The 19,449-nt window shown below is 44.9% G+C and overlaps 1 protein-coding gene across 1 annotated transcript in view; it reads left to right on the plus strand.

The window, feature by feature from the left end:
* FBXO32 (F-box protein 32) overlaps positions 1–19,072 on the plus strand; it is a 32,309-nt gene extending 13,237 nt beyond the window's left edge. Inside the window, exons 5-9 of the mRNA XM_077764412.1 lie at positions 8,472–8,565; positions 9,414–9,598; positions 15,311–15,493; positions 16,936–17,079; positions 17,548–19,072. Of these exons, the coding sequence (XP_077620538.1) occupies positions 8,472–8,565; positions 9,414–9,598; positions 15,311–15,493; positions 16,936–17,079; positions 17,548–17,637 (696 nt within the window). The 3' untranslated portion in view covers positions 17,638–19,072. The remainder of the gene's footprint in view (positions 1–8,471; positions 8,566–9,413; positions 9,599–15,310; positions 15,494–16,935; positions 17,080–17,547) is intronic.
* Positions 19,073–19,449: the final 377 nt, after the last annotated feature.

A 19,449-nucleotide genomic window follows, 5' to 3' on the forward strand; every position in this document is an offset into this window, starting at 1 on the left:
AAATAAAAAAATAAAAATATTTAAAAAAAAAAAAAGAACAGAGCCATGAGCCTATTTGAAAATGACTCGCAGAAATGGTTGGAATTGTGAGAATCCACTGCAGGGTATTAACATTTGAGGGCACAGGGTGGGTCCTTCAGTGAATGCTGATTAGGCTGTCAGGGATTTTACAGGAGAAAGTCTGTGTCGCTTAGAATTCCTGGTTTTCAGTCCTAATAAGCATTCAGGCAAGCAGATGTCTGAGTGCCCAGAGAAGTGGGAAACACTCACAAACAGAAGTGGGGGAGCTACCTGAAGAAATAGGGGTGCCTATGTAACCCACAGAAGTAATGGGATACATTCAGAAGTAGAAGGGTACCTACAGAAGGGGGGGGCACCTGAAAAAATGAGGACTGGCCAACCAAAACAGTGGTGTTTTTGAGCATGGACTCCTAAAGGAATAACGTAAGCATGTACTCTCAGTTTGCGTACATTCATAAATTCATCTGTGAGTCACATCCCTATAAAAAGTGCTAATAACGGTATCTGTCCCATCATGTTGCTCAGGGAATTAAAACTAAATTTAAATGCTTTCCAACAGGGCCTGGTACGTGGATAGCACTCGATGAGACTCTGTTGTTGCCATTAATATCCTCATCTTTAGGGTCCTAATTACAGGCATTAGAAAACACACAAAGAGAAAGATGATAGAAATAGATAATAGAGATTAAAGATGAAACACAATGGAAAGTTGACATTTTATACTTTTTCTGCCAGATTTCCTTTCCCATCCCACTTTGAAGACCTCAAGATCAATTTTTTTTTGAGAACTCAGAATCTAAACCTATCCCACCATGGGCCCAGAAATATACAGAAATTCTGTCTAATTTCTACATCATCAGGTGCTTACTATGCAGAGGACATGCTAACATGCACAGGGGAGCTGAGTTTTAAATGCCAGTTCAGCAGACTTAGCATTGGACACCGTACTCCAAGTGCTCTGGTTGAGGGTAAGGTTTGTTTTCAGGAACTGAAAGCTAGGATCAGAAGGCCCCTCTAGTCCACAGACAGAGGAGCTCAAAAGGCAAGGAGTTGACAGCATCCCTCTGCTAGGTCCCCATAGATCACAGACTGCTTCCGGTGAATGCTTTCAAATTCCTAAATAGGTATTTCTGAATGAAACCCATAACATCTACCTAGTGCTGCCATAGCCACTTGAGAATCAGTGAAGACCTGGATCTTCTGGGCTACTTGGGGGACAAGGTACCACCACTGAAGTGGCAGATTGGGTTTTGGTCTGGTCTTGGAGACTGGAGGAGGGGCCACCAGAGACAGCCTGTTTGAAGAGGTAGAATCTGAGGCTGAAGAACCAGTCCTTCCAGGAGTTAGCTAGGTGCTGAGGCAGGAAGAAGGCTTTGCAGGGACGAGTGGTGTGAGTAGAAAACTGGAGAGGAGGAAAGAATGGAAGTAGAAGGGAGTGCTGGTCACCCAGGGGCCCAGGGCGATGTGACATCCAGCCTCATGGAATCAGAGGGTGGAAGTGAGGAGTGCCAGAGTAGATGGGAAGCCCAATCTAAAAGCAGGATGATTGAGGCAAACAGAGCTGCTCAGATTGATGCAAACAGGGACCAGGGCACCACTGCAGGTTAAAAAATATCTGGGATGGATAGAAGACAGGCAAGTTTCTCTCAGATGAAAATACAATTAATTTGTGTAAACTTGGCCCTCCTTCTTAGGATTTTAACACTCTCAGTCAGAGAGATGTTTCACTTGCAAATAATATTTACCTGATCTTGACATGCCTGAAGATAATTAATGTAGCTGAAATGTTCCCTCTTCCAACCTGTCAGTGTTTAAGCTCAAAGTCAGGACAAAACTTTCCAGGTTTTTAATCTGTGTTATCCACTGAATAAATAAGGGTCGTGAAAGTACATGGCACTCGGTACAAGGAGAGGCACTGCCTGAGGTAACCAAAGGTTTCTTGCAAAAGACCTAATCTTCTGATAGGTACCCAGCTTGGGTATTGAACACATGAGAAATGGCAGGGGCTTCTGGAAGCTTCTTTCCTGCCTCTGATAGCCCTGGGGCATGTTTTTCAATCAGACCTATAATTCAAACTTCAGAGCCCACAGTCATAGGAGATGGAAGAATTTAGAGAGAAGTTATGTTCTTTTTTTTTTTTAATATTTTTATTTATTTCTAGGAGAGAGAGAGAGAGAGAGAGACAGCGTGAGCAGGGGAGGGTCAGAGAGAGAGGGAGACACAGACTCTGAAACAGGCTCCAGGCTCTGAGATGGCAGTCAGCACAGAGCCCGACGTGGGGCCCAAACCCACGAACCGCGAGATCATGACCTAAGCGAAAGTCGGACGCTTAACTGACTAAGCCACCCAGGCGCCCCGAGAGAAGTTATGTTCTTAACAAAAATCTATGCAAGATAGAGTAAGCTTGACCAGCAGCCTTACTGTTAACCTCCATGTGGTTTTGTCTGAAACAAACACGCAGGGAAGCCACTGCTTCTGTTGGTGCTTCTGAAGCCCAAATTATTTAGTGTTCCTCTAGATCTCAGCTGCTTGCCTTCCTGGAAAGTGTGATCTATTTGCACTATAAATAATATACTCCTGAAGCATCTGTCTGGGACCAGACCCCATATGAATTCTAGCCTGACAGTCCAGACCATCTCTCATTGACCGTGATTGTGTCATTTGAGCATCATGAGCCTCCTCATCTAAGGAGGAGGAATTTGGGTATACTCTTTCCCAGGTCCCTTGCAGCTACAACACTCATTGGTTCTAAAAGACAAAAGTGTTAGAAAACAAATACTGGTTGACTGCCTACCACGTGCCAGGCTGGGGGTACAGTGATTGGTAAACAAAACAACCCCTGCTGTCTTGAGGTTCATATCCCAGTGATACAGTCAACAAGTAAGGAAACAAGATCATTTCAGAGAGGTGTCAATGGAACCATTTTATCACAGTAAGATAAAAATGGTGACTGGGAGGTTTCCATAGATGGGGGTCACGGAAGGCCTCGCTGAGCAGGTGATATCTGAATGAGACCTGAGGGGTGGGTCACAGCCAGCACGTGACGCTGTGAGACAATGGCAAAGGCTGGGAGGTGGGACTGAGCTGAGCCTGTTCAGGAAACCAAAGACGGGCCTTGTGGCTAGAACAGAATGAGTTGGGGAAATGCCTGTGCAAAATGAAGTTGGAGGAGGGGCACAGGCCAGATCAGGGAGGACCTTACCAGTCACGAAAAGGAGGTTAGATTCTCTTCTAAGGGAAGCTGTTTGAGGGTTTCAAGCAGAGAAGTGACATAAGTTGAATGTTTAAAGTATGAATGCTATGGGGTGCCTGGGTGGCTTAGTCGGTTAAGCGTCCGACTTTCGCTTAGGTCATGATCTCGCGGTTCGTGGGTNGCTTTAAAAAAAAATAAAGTACGAATGCTATGATGAACCGAAGGTGAGAGAAGATAAGAACCCTGCTCTTTCTTTGATAAGTGAGATAGGAGGGGAATCTCTCTTCTGCCCATTCATGTTCCACAAGCCACTTCAAACTGCAGTTGTATCCGCACCAAGATTTGCTCTACGATATTGCTTGCAACTAGATTTTTCTCCTACTCAACGTCTCCAAAACTAGCATTGAGCCAAAGCTGAAGGGCAGGATGTGGTTTCGGCATGCAGTGACCACCATCCCTTCCTCCGGTAGCCCAGAACCATTCCGGTTACTGCACAACCAGTCACTGCAAATCACTCCGGATACCCGGACTGCCCACGCAGCAGTGATACCGTGGAATTCAGGAGGAGTCTGAGAGCCGCCTTGCTCCTCCTCTTCCTCCTCCACCGCCTCTGCCTCCTCCTCCTCCTCCCCTTTACCCTCTGCCTCTCCTTAAGCACAACGCAGATTACTAGAACCTGGGCTAAAATTTGCCCAGCCGAAAAGAAAGAGCCCTTTCCAAACAGGACATTTTCCTTTGCTCTCTTGTGGCCAGGGGTAAAGAATCCAGCTGGCCAAGTCATCTTGGTAAAGAAATTGCTAGATATAGTCTTGCTCCCCTCAGCACACAGCTGTCTCGCTCTTTTTTTTTTTTTTTTTTTTTAATTTATTTCTGAAAGAGAGACAGCGTGAGCAGGGGAGGGTCAAAGAGAGAGGGAGATGCAGAATCTGAAACAGGCTCCAGGCTCAGAGCTAGCTGTCAGCACAGAGCCGGACGCAGGGCACGAACCCATAAACTGTGAGATTATGACCTGAGCCAAAGTCAGACACTTAACCGACTGAGCCACCCAGGTGCCCCGGCACACAGCTCTCTTAACACAGAAGTAAAATTAATCAATTCTGTCCTCTTTACCACTGGTTCCACACCATACTACCTACCGGTGTGGGGCCTGCAGAGCTCTGGTGATGTGGAAAGTAGACCTAAATGGTTTACCCAAAGCAATGGCTCCATCCCAATCATGTTCTTAACACTTTCTGTGGATTATTTCTCCCTTAATGGTAAAAGCTGATCACCTGTCACAATGTAATATTGATATGGCATTTCCAGACTCTGTCTCCCAGAATATAACAATACATGATACTGCTGCTAGTTTTAAAGTTTGGCTGTAGATGCAAATTTGATCGACCCTGAAAAGCTGAAGCCCTTAACATGTTTTCTGTTAAGACACGTCTGGCTGGAGTCCTGGCTCCCCCACTTTCTACTGCTGGTGTCACTTTAGGTGCTTGACTTAACTTCCCTGAGCCACAGTGTCCTCTTTTTCAAATGGAGAGCCTAACTCCTCAGGTTACCATTGAAGACTAAGCAAGATCATACATGTGAAGTGCTTAGTGCAGCTATGTAAGAAAGCCCCACTTATTGTTAGCAAAATAAGACCTCACAGTAGATGCGACTATGTAAGTCATAAAATGTATCAACATTAACGTTCATCAACAGATAGGGAGCTATTAAATATATCACAAACATAATAAAAATGACAGAAAGGAATATTAAAATTTGAAACCATCTAAGCATTTGGCTGACAGTACATAAAATTGAAATACAAGGATTCTAAAGGTCTTTAAACCATCTGTACTTTACTAATTCACTATGCCCTCCCTGGCATTAATTTTACCTAGTGATATTCTCTGTATCATGATAAAGACTAATGATAATAATTTGAGTATATTCTTTGTACCAGACATTATTCTGAATGCTTTATGAACACAGTCCATCTTCATTGCAACTCTGAAGTGGGTATTATTATTATGCATAGTTTACAGATGGAGAAACTGAGGCACAAAGTATGACTCTGATGCCCTCAGCCCTCCCTGTAAATACTCTCTCTGATATAGATATTCATTCATTCATTCATTCATTTATTCCATGGTATCATTGCTGCGTAGGCAGTCTGGGTATCTGGAGTGATTTATATATCTTAATATAAATCTTAAACTTTGTGATATATATCAGAAGTTGGCTAACTATGGCCCAATGACCAAATCTGGCCCCCACCTGTTTTGGTAAATGAAGTTTTATTGGAACACAGCCACATCTATTCATTTATGCATTGCCTAAGGCTGCTTTGCACTATAACTGCTAAACTGAGTAGTTGTGACCAAGAGCCTATAGCCTAAAGCCCAAAATATTTACTCTCTGGCCCTTTACAGAAAGCTGCTAAACCTTGATATTGGCTGTAAACTTCACTAAAAGACTGGGGTCTGGAATAGGAAGAAATAATATCTTATAATAGCAATAATGCCTTGAATTTGGTATTTAGGATGGGTTTTTACACAGATCTGTTTAACTCTTATAACAACCCTGTAAAGTAGGTAGTTTTTTTGTTCCATTTTAGAAATGAAGAAAATGGGTTCTGAGAGGTTCAGTGACTTATGCCACAGACTAGGCAGTAAACTCCATGAGTGTAGCCATCATGTGGCCCTATCATCATATCATCGTCACCTGCCGCAATGCTAGGACAGAGTGGGCACTCAGAAAATACTTGCTAACGAAATATAGTTGTAGCAGTCACCCAACTAGAGAAGCTGGGTCTGCTCCCATTTCAGGGTTTTTTTCCTCCTGACCCCACAACTGCCTGGCAGTGGAAAGAGGGACTTTCTCTTGAGATAAGGTTAAACATAGGGTAGTTGACATGTCATTCTGATGTCGATTGAGAAATTTTTGTTGCCGTATTCCTCCTCCTTCTTAGTCAGACATTATCTCAATCTGACCAAAGGGCTTTTTGTTTTCCCTCAGATGCATAGTCATCGCCTTGAGAGTTTCCTTCTCCCTGTGATTGGTGTGTTTTTAGACAAGATTAAAACTGACACCCTCAAGAGATGGGAGTCACGTGGAATCTGGGTTTTGGATGGATTTCAGGCAGAGCTCTGCCTACCCCCCACCTCCACCCCCACGCACGATGAGTCACAGTGCTCAGCTAACTGCCCTTCAAGAGCCACTCAAGGCTTTTGTTTTCTTTCATCTTGCTTTATGCTGGTCATGTGAGGCAGAGGGTATTAACAGACCTTCAGGCTGGGCTTCTCAATCTGCGTGTTGTTGGTCAGGGAGATAAATGCAAGGCCTGGCCAGTCCCCTGGTGCCATTTGTCACTCCTCTCTTGATCACGTGCTAGTTGGTGACAGAGCTGAACCAGACAAGCAGAGGTCATCCAGTGTGGTCACCACCCATGGACGCGGCCTCTATGCACGTACTGACTTCTTTCCTCTCTCAGTGGGCACTAGATCAGCTCCTGACTTCCATCCTTGGGTCACCAGTACTAATCTTAATGAACCAGCCTCCGCCTCGCCTCACCTCCTTCTCCCTGCATGTGTGAGAGACACAGAAGCCAGGCAGGAAAAGATTTGGGGGTGTTCTGGTTTTTTATTTTTTATTTTTTGGTTCTTTTGGTTTTGGTTTTGTTTTGTTTTGTTTTGTTTTACTTAAAAGTAAAATTATGTTCAGGAAATTAAAAGTCTGTATGCGGTTTGACAGGCTCCGAAGGGGCCCCGGGAAACAAATGTCCTGGAAGCGGAGGTTCTTTGAACTGCCTAGGGCTTTGATCCAGAAGTTTCAGTTCTCCTCTGCAGCCTAATTTTTAGAATGTCACTTTGCTAGTTCCCTCAACCTTGGCTCCAATGCTCAAGCACAGTGTCACACTCGGTGTTTATTGACCCAAAGTGAAGTTGGGTTGGGCCCTGGCCAGGAGATGAAACTCTTCTTGAAAAGTTTCCTAGGAGCAGAAATTCAAGCTTAAGTGTAAAAGAGGGGTCTTGGTTCTGAGTCTAAGGTGAGTTAGTTGGGGGGCCTGCTGGGCGCTGGGAAAATTCTTTTCACTTTACATCAACTTCTTTTGTTTGCTAACTCTGTGAGAGCATCAGGTGTGTTGAGGTCTCTGCCAAGCCCTCTCCCTGCTCTCCCTAAGTTGATAAGACTTAGTCTCTTGAGCCTCACTTTGCTCATCTGTTATGTGGGTTGAACTACATGATCTCTAAGATGCCCTTCCAGTCTTAAGGCTCATTTTTCAACAATAGAATTTTTAATAGATTTTTTAAAAAAATATTGCCACATCTGTAAAGAATTTTGCTACCAAAGGAAGACCAGACTAGGGATGCACCAACTTAAATTATTACCTTTATCTCTTTTTGTTTGGTGATAACGGTGGTAGTGAGATTGGGATACACTCTTTCAATAAACACCAACCTTTATTTTCCACCTAATCTGTGCCGGGCACTGCGCTTTATGTGGATTCCCTCATTCAGAGCTCTCAACAGTCTTGAGGACTCTGAGTATTATTAGTATGGATGATGAAACTGGAGCACCAAGAAATTTAGTAACTTGCCCACAGCCACAGGGCTAATAGGTGGTCAAATCAAGATTTGAACCCAAGGTTAGGAGCTACAAGGATCCTAGCCTCTAAGCAGAACTATGTATATATACTATACAACCCTGAATTCCTCTCTTTTCCTGTGATTGGCCTCTTTCAACAGGAATTTAAGTGCAGTGGAAGATTCTAATTAACAGACATTTTTACTGAATGATGCACGAGCAGGAGATTTCTGGATAAGAAATGCTCCTTCCTTGGAAAGTGCGCACTTGCCGACCATGAGCTTTAATGTGTCCTGAGAGCAGTTGGTGCCAGTGTAGGGGAAGAAAAACTCTTGCTGGGAGTGATTGTGTAGGACTCCAACATTTGCAGGTCATTGGAGGTTTTGTTCCCTTTAGAGTTCCTCAGCCTCACTTGCTGAAGTAGGACAGGCAGAATGAATTCACCCTGGCTGAAGCCAAACTCTTTATATTGAAAAGAAAAAAAAGCAATTAAATATTCAGCCTGATTCCTGGGTTTTGAATTACCCCCCATTTGTCTTTCCCTTTGAGCATCTGCTTTTTATTGCATTGTGGGCCCGCCTGCCATCTATCTCTCCCTGTCGGTCTGTATCTATGTGTCATGTGACCCAGAAGCAAAGATTAGAGGAGAAAAATGTCTCTGTGTTCTAAGCCTGGCAACTTCTATTTTTATCCACAGCTGTTGGAACTGATAGCAAAGTCACAGCTCACATCCTTGAGTGGCATCGCCCAAAAGAACTTCATGAACATTTTGGAAAAAGTGGTACTGAAAGGTGAGTTCTCTCTCTCTCTCTCTCTCTCTCTCTCTCCTTTTTATAGAGATGGGGATGGGCAGATAGATTTTCCAATAGGGTGGACCTGTCATTAGATTTAAGGAAGAGTGAGTGGGTGTAAATGAATGACTCCAGATGCACTTCAGGGATGCCAAATTCCAGTTCAGAAAGGAGTGTCACTCATGTTCATCACCAGGGGAGATACCGTCACCCTCCCATCCTTTTATTAGGAGTATCCATTTGCCCTGCTATAAGCCTCTCTAACTTTTCAATGTAGGCACACATCCCAACCTTGACTACCCAAGCCTCTGGATTCCAAATTCCTAGAAAATTGAGCTATGTTTAAGGCAGAATCGATTCATAGACTATATGATCTAAAAGAAACTTCAGATCTTTAGCTCATCTGAGTCGTGTACATAGAGGGAAACTAAGGCCCATAAGAAAGAGCAATTTATCCATAATCACACAAAGACTGAGCCAGACAGGAATCAGAACTCACGTTCCTGACTGCTGACCACTTGCTGGGCAGGACGTCACTGCTGGGCAAAGGAAACTGCCTTCAGGTCAGGTGAGCCATTGGTGCTGGCAAAACAGTGAAGGGAGAAAGAGTCTTTGTCGAAAAATAGGGAGACGAGAACAAAGAGGGACCTAGATAATGGAAACTCTACCCAGTAACCTCAAGTGTAGAAGCTTGGCCAAGTGTAGAATAAATAACAGTGAGAAAGAAAACCACGTCCCCGGAGGCAGTGCCCATGTAACATGAGCAGAATCGAGAAGAAAGGCCCGCTTATAAAATATGCAGTGTTCCGGTATCGTAACTGTTCATACTTTTTTCTTCCCCACTCCAGTCCTCGAAGACCAGCAAAACATCAGGCTAATAAGGGAGCTACTCCAGACCCTCTACACGTCCTTATGTACACTGGTCCAAAGAGTCGGCAAGTCTGTGCTGGTCGGGAACATCAACATGTGGGTGTACCGAATGGAGACCATTCTCCACTGGCAGCAGCAGCTGAACAATGTCCAAATCACCAGGGTAAGCAGGGGCGCCCTGGCTTCCTTCCAGCAGGAAAGACGCTAGTCGGTTCCTCCACGGCAAGGCCGGGCGGCCTCCCCGGGGCTTTAAATCCACTCTGGAGATGAAGAGTCTGAACTGTTCTGATCTGATGCTTTCTACCGGGTGCTGGGAGTGGGCTGAAACTTCCCAATAAAGGGAGGAAGAAGAACTTGGCAAAACAGGATCAAAGTGTGTGAATTGAAACAGGGTAGGAAAACTGGAGACTCGGATTGGGGGTTGGGGGAAATCTCTCCTCTCTGCCCATTTCCTCTTAAAGAAAGTGTCCCTTACAGCTCTAGGAATGCTGCCTTGGATATAATAGAGCTATAATGGCAGTGGCTTGGAAAATTCTAGTTCCAGTGAATAGTTATGACAAGAGAGCCTTTGGTTAAAGACTATGAACATACACGAAGGAAAAGAGAAGAGTAATTCTCATCCGAAGCAAAAAACAAAGCAAAAACAACTACAAAAAAATCCCTGTATTACAGCTAAACTACTGTAAGTAGTATTTTTTGACTTTTAGAAAATAACTTGGTCCTCAGCTCTTGGATGGAGCATCAGGACTAAGGCGCACAAAAAAATGTGAGAACAGCACTGCTGTAATCTCGAAGGCTCGCTAATGGACAGGCACACTTAGACAGCTCACGTAGCGCTCCACTCGCGTATCTAATCACTGACCGCACTGTTTTAAGTGGTTCCGGGACCCAAGCTGATAAATGTCGGGTCTGCCCCCTCTCTGGAGACAGTAACATGAAAAAACCTGTCTGACCACTTTTAAATAATTACTTTACTATATGAAGTTTCCAAAATGTAGCGTCCTTGACTTTGCGGTTAACACCCTCTCCATGCCTTAGTTTCCCAAACTCTGAAACAAAGGGAATAATTAGAAGCCTCAGAATTATGTGACTTCCTTAGAGTCACTTAGGCTACAACTCCCACACTTACACACACACACACACACACACACACACACACACACACACACACCCAGGGCTCAATCCCAGATAATCTTTCAAAAGCTATCTCAATTATTTGACTATTTTAAGAGAGTATCTTCCAAACATTTACCTCATTCATTCTAATAGTTTACCTCAATCCCTTCTCTCAGGTGTGGGTATAGTTTGACAACGTGAACTTGAGATCCAGATTCCCAGCTTATCTCTCCCAGAAAACTCATTTACACCCTCTACCTGATTTCTGGTATTTTGTGTATCCTGGACTTAATAACTTTTTTTTTTTTGGTCTAAGCCCAGGAGAGAATTAGCCTAGCCAATGATCTAAGTGAGCAGGTCCCATTTGTCTCAAGGGCATCTTCCCCCAGGCAACTTTGGACACTGTTTAGACGATCACCCTTGCTCAGAGATTGCCTCTGTTCCCTCTGTCCACACGATAGGAGCCCCCTGGGCCACAGCCACTGACATACTTTGCACCTCCATGAGCTTAGTTACCTAGAACCACCCCCTTAATGGACCCACGGACACTCTGGGAAGGTAGCCATTGTAGTTGCTATAACCCTTCATGGGGTGAGAGGGGAGTGGGGGCCAGAGAAGCCCGGTGACTTAGGCCAGAACCGGGGCTCTCTAGTCCTCACATGGCAAAGCTTTCCTAACATCAGAGGTTTTCAAACTTCTCAATCCAGCTTTCTTCCAACTGTTTCTTCCATGATTCAGCTTTTTGCAAACCTTTTAAATTCAGTGCAGTCCCATGCAGGACAGATCAAACACTGAAGTTCATCTTACTCACCCCTCTGCTCCTGGCTCTCCAGCCAGACCAAGCTATTCCCTACCCTATGAAGCTTGGTCCTGCCTCCCCAGACCAACTGATCACGGAAACCACTCTCCCCTCACCTTCTTCAGATCAGTTCTTGCCATCTGAAATTATCTCCTGCCTGATCCTACCTCCCTGCCTCTATCCACTGGCCTCTGAGTGCCGCAGGGAAAGACGCCATCTTGCCCCCTCTCTATGCCCTCTGCCTTGCTCAGAGCAGAAGGTGGGCAGTAAATCTGAGACGAATGAATCAGAAAGTCCTCCACCACCTGCCTGAAATAACTCGTGCAGTGTTTGGTGGACTACAGATGGAAAATACTGCCCTGGGTTAGGGATGAGGATGAGCATTTACTAACTGCAGGATTTGGGGCGAGTTAGCCTCTTTGGGCTTCATTTGGAAAATAAGGGCAGTAATGCCTATCTCCTAGCCCTAGCATAGGATTCAATAACCTATAGAAAGTACTTGGAACAGTGCCTGACATGTAGTAAGTCTTTAAATGTGTCAGCTCTTATTATTACTAAGGACTCCCTCTTCGGCAGGCATTCTTCCAAGTCTTTCACATTGTATTAATTAATAATTGTAAGTAGGGGTCTTTACGATAGCTCATTTTCACTGGCACTGTGCTAAGTACTTCTGTGCATTATCTCTTCCACCCTGCCTGGCAACACGATAAGATATGCTTTTCCTCATTTTATAAATGAGAAAAATAGGCTGAGTAGTTAAGAATAGTCTGGCTGGTGCCTCGATACAGGTCAGATGTAGCTGTATGGGGACTGAACCCCAAGCCTGTCTACAGAAACTGGACCTCTACCCATACACTCTGCTCCCCTATGCCCCCCTTCCCAGCCCTTCTCGCTCTGAGCTACAGTATTTTGAGAGCAGTGATGGGAACCCATGGAGCCCTAAAGAGCGTGTCACACAAATGCCCAACTCTCTAGAGGAAAGAGAGAAGGGACTTCATTACTTTAGTGTGGATGTATTTTAAAGCCGACTTTTTTTTTTTTTAACAGTTTGGACCAAAGAGAAGTATGTTATTACACAAAAATGTTAAGGTGACATTTATAGTAATTGCTTTCTATTTGCCAAAGTTCTAGTGCTATCTTCCTGCCATATAATCTTGTTTCCCTTCAAAATTTCATCTGTAATTACATGGAGCCAATGCTGTTTGGCAAAAATAATTAATAGAATAAAGGATGAAGGGGAAAAAAAACAAAGAGAACTGGTTTGGATCAGAGACAGTCAAATAGAATGACAGCGTGCTGTGGGCAAGGCAATGTTTTGGAACATATAGAGGGCAGTATGGCCATAAAAGGATTTTATTTTCAATATTTATTTATTTTTTAGAGAGAGAGAATGAGTGGGGGAGGGGCAGAGAGAGAGGAAAACACAGAATCTAAAGCAGGCTCCAGGCTGTGAGCTGTCAGCACAGAGCTCGATGCGGGGCTCGAACTCAACCAACCACAAGATCATGACCTGAGCTGAAGTCAGACACTTAACCAACTGAGCCACCCAGGCGCCCCTAAAATGATCTTAGCCAAATGCTTGATTGGAGGAGCAAGAGTGACTTATTTTTCTTTTATATGTTTACATTCAAAAAGAAGAAGGCATGCAAGCAGTTAACCATTTATCAGGAGTAAGGGCTCGGCATGGGGTCTGGGCAAGGATTTTGGAAAAGTTCAGGTTTGAAAATTTGAGAGTGAACTCTGCCAAGTAGACTTTAATAGGAGTTCATGTAATAATTGGCCTGAGAGTTTTAACCAAAAAAGTAGACGCTTTGAAGTGCTGAAAACAAAAAGAAAATTTCATGGCAGTTTTATGAGCTCACATGATCACCAGCAGATGATAAATGACAAATAGGTCTAAAGCCTTCAGCAGCCCGGCAAAGTCCTGAATTTTGCAAACAATTGAAAGTTCAGCCCAGCAGCCTGAACAATTTAAATTGTCAAGTCATAGACACTTCTGATGAGTTAAGAGGCCGAAGCTGATCCAAATCTGAGATTGTTGGGGCTGGAAGGGATCTTCAGAGTCTTCTAAGCCAATTCATGTTGGATGTGGGGAAACAGACCTAGAATTCCCAAGGGCCCCTGGGATCCAGATCTGCTGCTTGTCTATTCTGTGTATCTCCCATGTCACCTGCCATTCTTCTCCATAGTCCCAACTTCCCAAGGCCCCGCCACTTCCGACCTTCCCTCTACACACCTGCCCTGCTTGGCAAGGGACACGGGTGGGAGTTGATAAGACTGCACACCCCTTGGAATCTTGGGGGGGGGCTTTGATGCCCCTTGAACAGAGTAGTTCCCTAAAAATTTGAGGAGGGGACTCGATACCCATTAACAAGATACTTCCCTTTGAGCTAAGGAAGGGCATCTTCATCCTCTGTTTTTCCCCCTTGACCCCCCCCCCCAGACATGACAGAGCACTGAGCTAAAAATGTTTGTAGTCCAAAATCAAGAGCACACCCAGGTCTAGCATGAGAAGGACAAAGAACCACAATTTTGGGTGGTTTGTGCTGACTTCGTATCCAAATGGCAGCATCCAGATGCTGTTCAAGACATATCAGCAAATACTACTGAGGCCTCTTCCATACAGACTATTCCCAGAGCACTCTGTGCTTACTTCCTGGTTAGCGCTTAACATGTTGTTCTATAATTATTTGCTTATGTTTCTGAGTATCGTGCCAGCCTAAGGAACCCATTCCAACTCCAGTGCCAGGCCACAGAAAGCCCTCAAAAGAGGTGGTTTGTGCTGGGCTAGTCTGCAAGGGATATGAGATTAGAACTGCCCCCTCTCCCCCGCCTTNGATGGGATAACATAAGCCCATCAAAATTTAAACAATAAATATAAAATTAAATACAAGTTCAGGCTTATAATAGAGGTTTCTGATTAATTGCCTATATATTATCCACACAGAGTTTTTTAAATGTTCCATGGAGCCCTGGGTTGAATAGAGATGCTCTAATGGATGGAAGGCACGATGGCACTTAGGTCAAAAGGTTCTGGACCAGCCATTCCCGAAGTGCGCACACATGCATACATACACACAGGCACAGGGTCTTTTCGTTGCTGGGTGTTTTGTTTTTTTTTTACCTCCTTAATTATTTAAGGTTTCATTCATCCCTCAGGTATTTATTGGGTGCCTACTCTATGCTAGGCACAGAGGACACACCAATGAAAAAAGGCAAAAAGTCCTGCCTCCATGGAGCGTACATTCCAGCAGGAATATTCCATTAAGCTTTCTTTGGGGGAAATGTTTGCATTACATGACAAAGAGGCACTGGTCCCAAAAGTACCCAAGAGAGATCACAGGAGTTCCAGGAAGATGCAATGAAAGAGGCCGGGGGTACTCATAGAGCAGAAGGGCCTTTCAGAGGAAATAGGCAGACACTGGATCTGAGGAAGAGCAACATGGGGACAGGCAGAGAGGCCTGGGGAGAGCGGGGCCCATGGGCAGCATGTTCAGGCGCAGGTGAGGAAGCCCGCTGAGAGAGGTGGGTGGGCAGGAGGGGCGGTGACCGACCGGGCCAGCTCAGGTAGCAGGGGCAGGTAGCGCTCTGTCCCAGGCACCCCACCCTTGAAGAAGGTAGCGAAGAATCTCGAATCTCGTCATCGAGTGAACTGAGTGGAGCACAGGATTCCAACATGTGCCATGCCTTTTGGAGGATCATTAAAAGTATAAAGTGTTGTGAGCCTCAGGGCAATCCCTCCAGCACAGTTCAGCTCGAGTTGTTCGGGGCTGTTCTGTGGGTCTCGACCATGGGGCCTGCATGTAGGGCAGGGAGAATTGCTGCTTCTGATCACTCATCAGTCAACCAGCTTCAGGGTGGAGGGCGAGGGGACAGCTGCATCCTTGCAGGGTGTCACCTGGTGATCTGCTGCCCTCGGCCCCACGGCCCACAGCTTAACATCATCCGTCTCCCCCACAGCCTGCCTTCAAGGGCCTCACCTTCACCGACCTGCCTTTGTGCTTACAACTGAACATCATGCAGAGGCTGAGCGACGGGCGGGACCTGGTCAGCCTGGGCCAGGTGGCCCCTGACCTGCACGTGCTCAGCGAGGACCGTCTGCTGTGGAAGAAGCTCTGCCAATACCACTTCTCTGAGCGGCAGGTCAGGGGGCCCGCGGGCAGGCCTGCCTTCTCTCCCTTCTCTGTCCACCCCCCCCAAGATGTCCTTGGCATTATTCTCACACTTGAGGCATGGGTGCCCACCCTCCAGGGCTTCCCCGCCGACTGGAAGGCAGCAGTACAGGGAGTTCCTAAATCATGTACGTGAAGGTTTCCCTTAAGATGATTTTGATGAGGAAAAAAAAACTTACATTTTTTAAAAATGTTTATTTATTTTTGAGAGAGAGACAGCAAGCAAGCCGAGGAGAAGCAGAGAGAGAGGGAGACACAGAATCCGAAACAAGCTCCAGGCACTGAGCTGTCAGCACAGAGCCCAACGTGGGGCTCAAACCCACAAACCACGAGATCATAACTTGAACCGAAGCCAGATGCTGAACCTACTGAGCCACTCAGGCGCCCCCAACTTACATTCTTAACCTATATGCACACTTTCCAATTTGCTTTAAAAAGTTCATAAAGTGGGGCGCCTGGGTGATGCAGTCAGTTAAGTGTCCTACTCTTGATTTGGGCTCATGTCCTGATCTCACAGTTTGTGGGATCGAGCTCGGCCCCAGGCTCTGTACTGGTGGCAAGGAGCCTGCTTAGGATTCTCTCTCTCCCTCTCTCTCTCTGCCCCTCCTCTGCATTCATTCTCTCTCTCTCTCTTAAAAATAAATATTTTTTAAAGTTCATAAAGTGGCATCAATCCTCCTTTTCTATAACAAAGTAACTTACAAAAGTAACTTATTTTCATGATATTTTATAGCTAATGTACTTTTTACAGATATTATTTCATTTCAGTCTAAGGATCCAGGGTGGAGTAGGTATCATTATGTTCACTTTAAACAGATGAGGGGACTCGGACCCAGGTGGCTAAGTGACCTGTCCAAACTAGGGGAATGGCTCTCGAGGTGAGGAAACCGGCCTTGCATTTGAATTTGAACAGGGGCCTTCTGACACCAGAGGAGGCCTGTTTCGCCTCCTCATTTTGCCTCAGATTATTTTTTTCCCAACTTCTTTATATAGAAGTGCGAGTTCAACAAGTTCTGTTCATGAAGCCACTAATATTTAGATCTAAAATAGAGCCACTGTGCCAAGCAGTCACTGGATCTCCCTGGAAATAATCACTCAAGTGTACAGTGAACTAAAGACTGAAGGTGTTTATGGAAATCACCTAAACTTTAAAGGACCATCCAAATATAATTGAGTAGAGGTCACTAGTAACATGTCACCATCCACCTGTTTCTTTTAAAGACTGGTAACATTTAACTGGGTAGAACTCAGAAGGTCCCTTTTTATATCTTGGCTATTTTTTTCCCCTGGCAATTGCAGGACACAGATGAAAGAGGAAGGAGGGCGGGAACTGAACTTTTTCAGAACCACAAAACCACAAGCCATCTTCCTGATGAACTCTCCTGCAACTATCTGTATTTGTTTGCAATTTAGATTCGCAAGCGATTAATTTTGTCGGACAAAGGACAGCTGGATTGGAAGAAGATGTATTTTAAACTTGTGCGATGTTACCCACGGAAAGAGCAGTACGGAGATACCCTTCAGCTTTGCAGACACTGTCACATTCTCTCCTGGAAGGTATGTGTCTCCCGTGGCTGCCACAGAACCCCCCACCCTCCACCCCGCCAGCCCAGCCCCTAGGAGCCAGCAACACTGCCCACGCCTTTTTTGTTCCTTTCCTGCTCTTCACTTCCGCAGCCCTCAGCTGAAGGTTTAGGGAAACTGAGTCAGTGCCCGGGGAGAAAAACTTTCAAAGACCTTCATTTCCTCTACCTCCTTACATATATATTTTATTTTTACATATGTATATTTATATATTTTTTTCTGTGCATCCCACCCACCTGCAAATTCTCCTGTCTTTTTGTGCACAGGCGTGCGTGTGCGCGCGCGCGCACACACACACACACACAGCTCTTTAGTTTTTGCATGACTTACAGCATTCTTGACAGAGGAATGTTGCTTTGAGGTTTGGCAATGACTCACGGTGCTAACAAGCCAGTGAGATGCTTCGGGGAACTTAACCCTAACCTTGATGTTCCTTTCCAGGGCACTGACCACCCGTGTACAGCCAATAACCCAGAGAGCTGCTCCGTCTCCCTTTCACCCCAGGACTTTATCAACTTGTTCAAGTTCTAAATCCCAGCACGTGACTTCAGACGGGTTCCCCGGCTGATCGGATTCTTGGGAATACGGAGTTTGGACACTTCGTTTGTAAATAGTGTACATTTGAAATGCTGGCTCAAAACTTCTGAGATAAGTCACTGAGAGGATGTTGGAGAGATGGAGTTGCTGGCTGGGGATTTAAGACTATGGACTTCTCATTAGGATTGGTATGGAAAAGCAGAAAGACTGTAAATAAACTTTTTCCCTAACTATTTGCCGGCAAGACTATAAGGGCAGGAATTCAGTTTCATCGGTGAAAATGGATGTTCATTAAAACGCCTTTGTAGTTCCCTAGGGATGTGGAAGAAAAGGGCAGAACTCGAATACAAGATAGAACACTCTCTGTTTACAATGTGAAAATTTGCTTAAAGAAAGGAAGCGAAGAAGAAAACTTCATTACATATGAAAAGTCCCTGCGCTTTGGTTTTGATTTTTGGGGGTTTGTTTTAAAAAGGCAAAGGAAGCACCACCCATCTTAAACCCTGTGGGCATAGGGCCTTATCTTGCGAATATATCACACAATAGTCTACCTCGGAAAGTATGCAATGCCCTCTCTGACAAAGTGCATTGTCCAGTAGGCAGTGTCTGTTTTTCTTGGTTTTTCATCACGTGAAAGTGGCTTAAATAGGAAAGGGATACTGGCAGCAGTCCTCATCATGTTTCAGACACTTCCTTTTTAGGCAAATAAGCACTTCTACGGAGTTGCCTCTTTTCTAGAACAGCCCCACAGCGCCCTTGCCTTTCTCCCTTCCGTGTTATAGCTCATTCAGGGCAACGCAAGACCAATTAAAAACAGTCCCAGAGGAAGTCCTACCGCAGAAAAGATAGAATTAGTCACCCAATAGCTGTGAAGACTTTCTTATTCCTGTTTAACTTCTTGGCTTGTCTGGGCTTCCTGGAATATCTTCATGGATAAGCATTATCTGTGGACTGGTCGGAGCCAGAGTGCTGATAAAAGCTTGTAAAACAGGTTTTACATATCAGTTAAATGTGTTTCCAGCTGCTGTTCCTTATGACAGAGGATGAGTGGAGGGGCTTTGTTTTCTTTTCATCCAACATCAAAATTCAGTCGACCTAAGCTAGCACTTCTTTCGAGGATGACAAGATAAAGCCTGGAGTTCCAATCACAGGGAAAAGAAGTACTGTGAGTTCATCCTACACTTGCTCCATACCCCTGGGGATCTTGCGAGGCAAATATCAGCAGGTAGCTGTGTCGAAGAAAGGAAATCTCAGGACTTAATGAGTTCATTGTCAAATATTCCTGGGATGGGGTAGGGGATGTTTTGTTTGGTTTTTTGTTTTTTTACTTTTTATAGAACTTCGCTTTTCTACAACAATGTATATATTCTGGCAGTTGTATTTGCTTCGTGCTTTTTTTTTCTTATGCAAATAAAGTTGCCACTCTGCATGCCCTTGGCAAATAGGTGAAGCAGAAATAGGAAACTTGCTCACATTCACGTTGAAGAACAGGATATCCTTAGGGGCTGAACCTTAAGGTGACCAGATGAGGGGAGAGAGGGTTAAGCATGTACAGAAACAAGGCAAGGGACCAGCTGGTGATGCGGAGTCCCTTCAGGCCCTTCCATCAGTGCACAGCCCGAGACTCAGCATTCTGAAGAGAAGTCAACTATTAGTGCCCCTCACTTTGCAGTGCCTGTGTCTACACCCCAGAGTGTCTCCACATTTGTTTTCTTTATCACCCCCAGCAGAAGAAAAAATTAAGTTGATTTTCAGTTCTCTCCATGGCAACAAATTAACTATCAAAGAATACGATCTTGTTGGGTA

This window comes from Crocuta crocuta, unplaced genomic scaffold (assembly GCF_008692635.1).
Source record: "Crocuta crocuta isolate KB4526 unplaced genomic scaffold, BGI_CrCroc_1.0 scaffold260, whole genome shotgun sequence".
Lineage (NCBI taxonomy): Eukaryota > Metazoa > Chordata > Mammalia > Carnivora > Hyaenidae > Crocuta > Crocuta crocuta.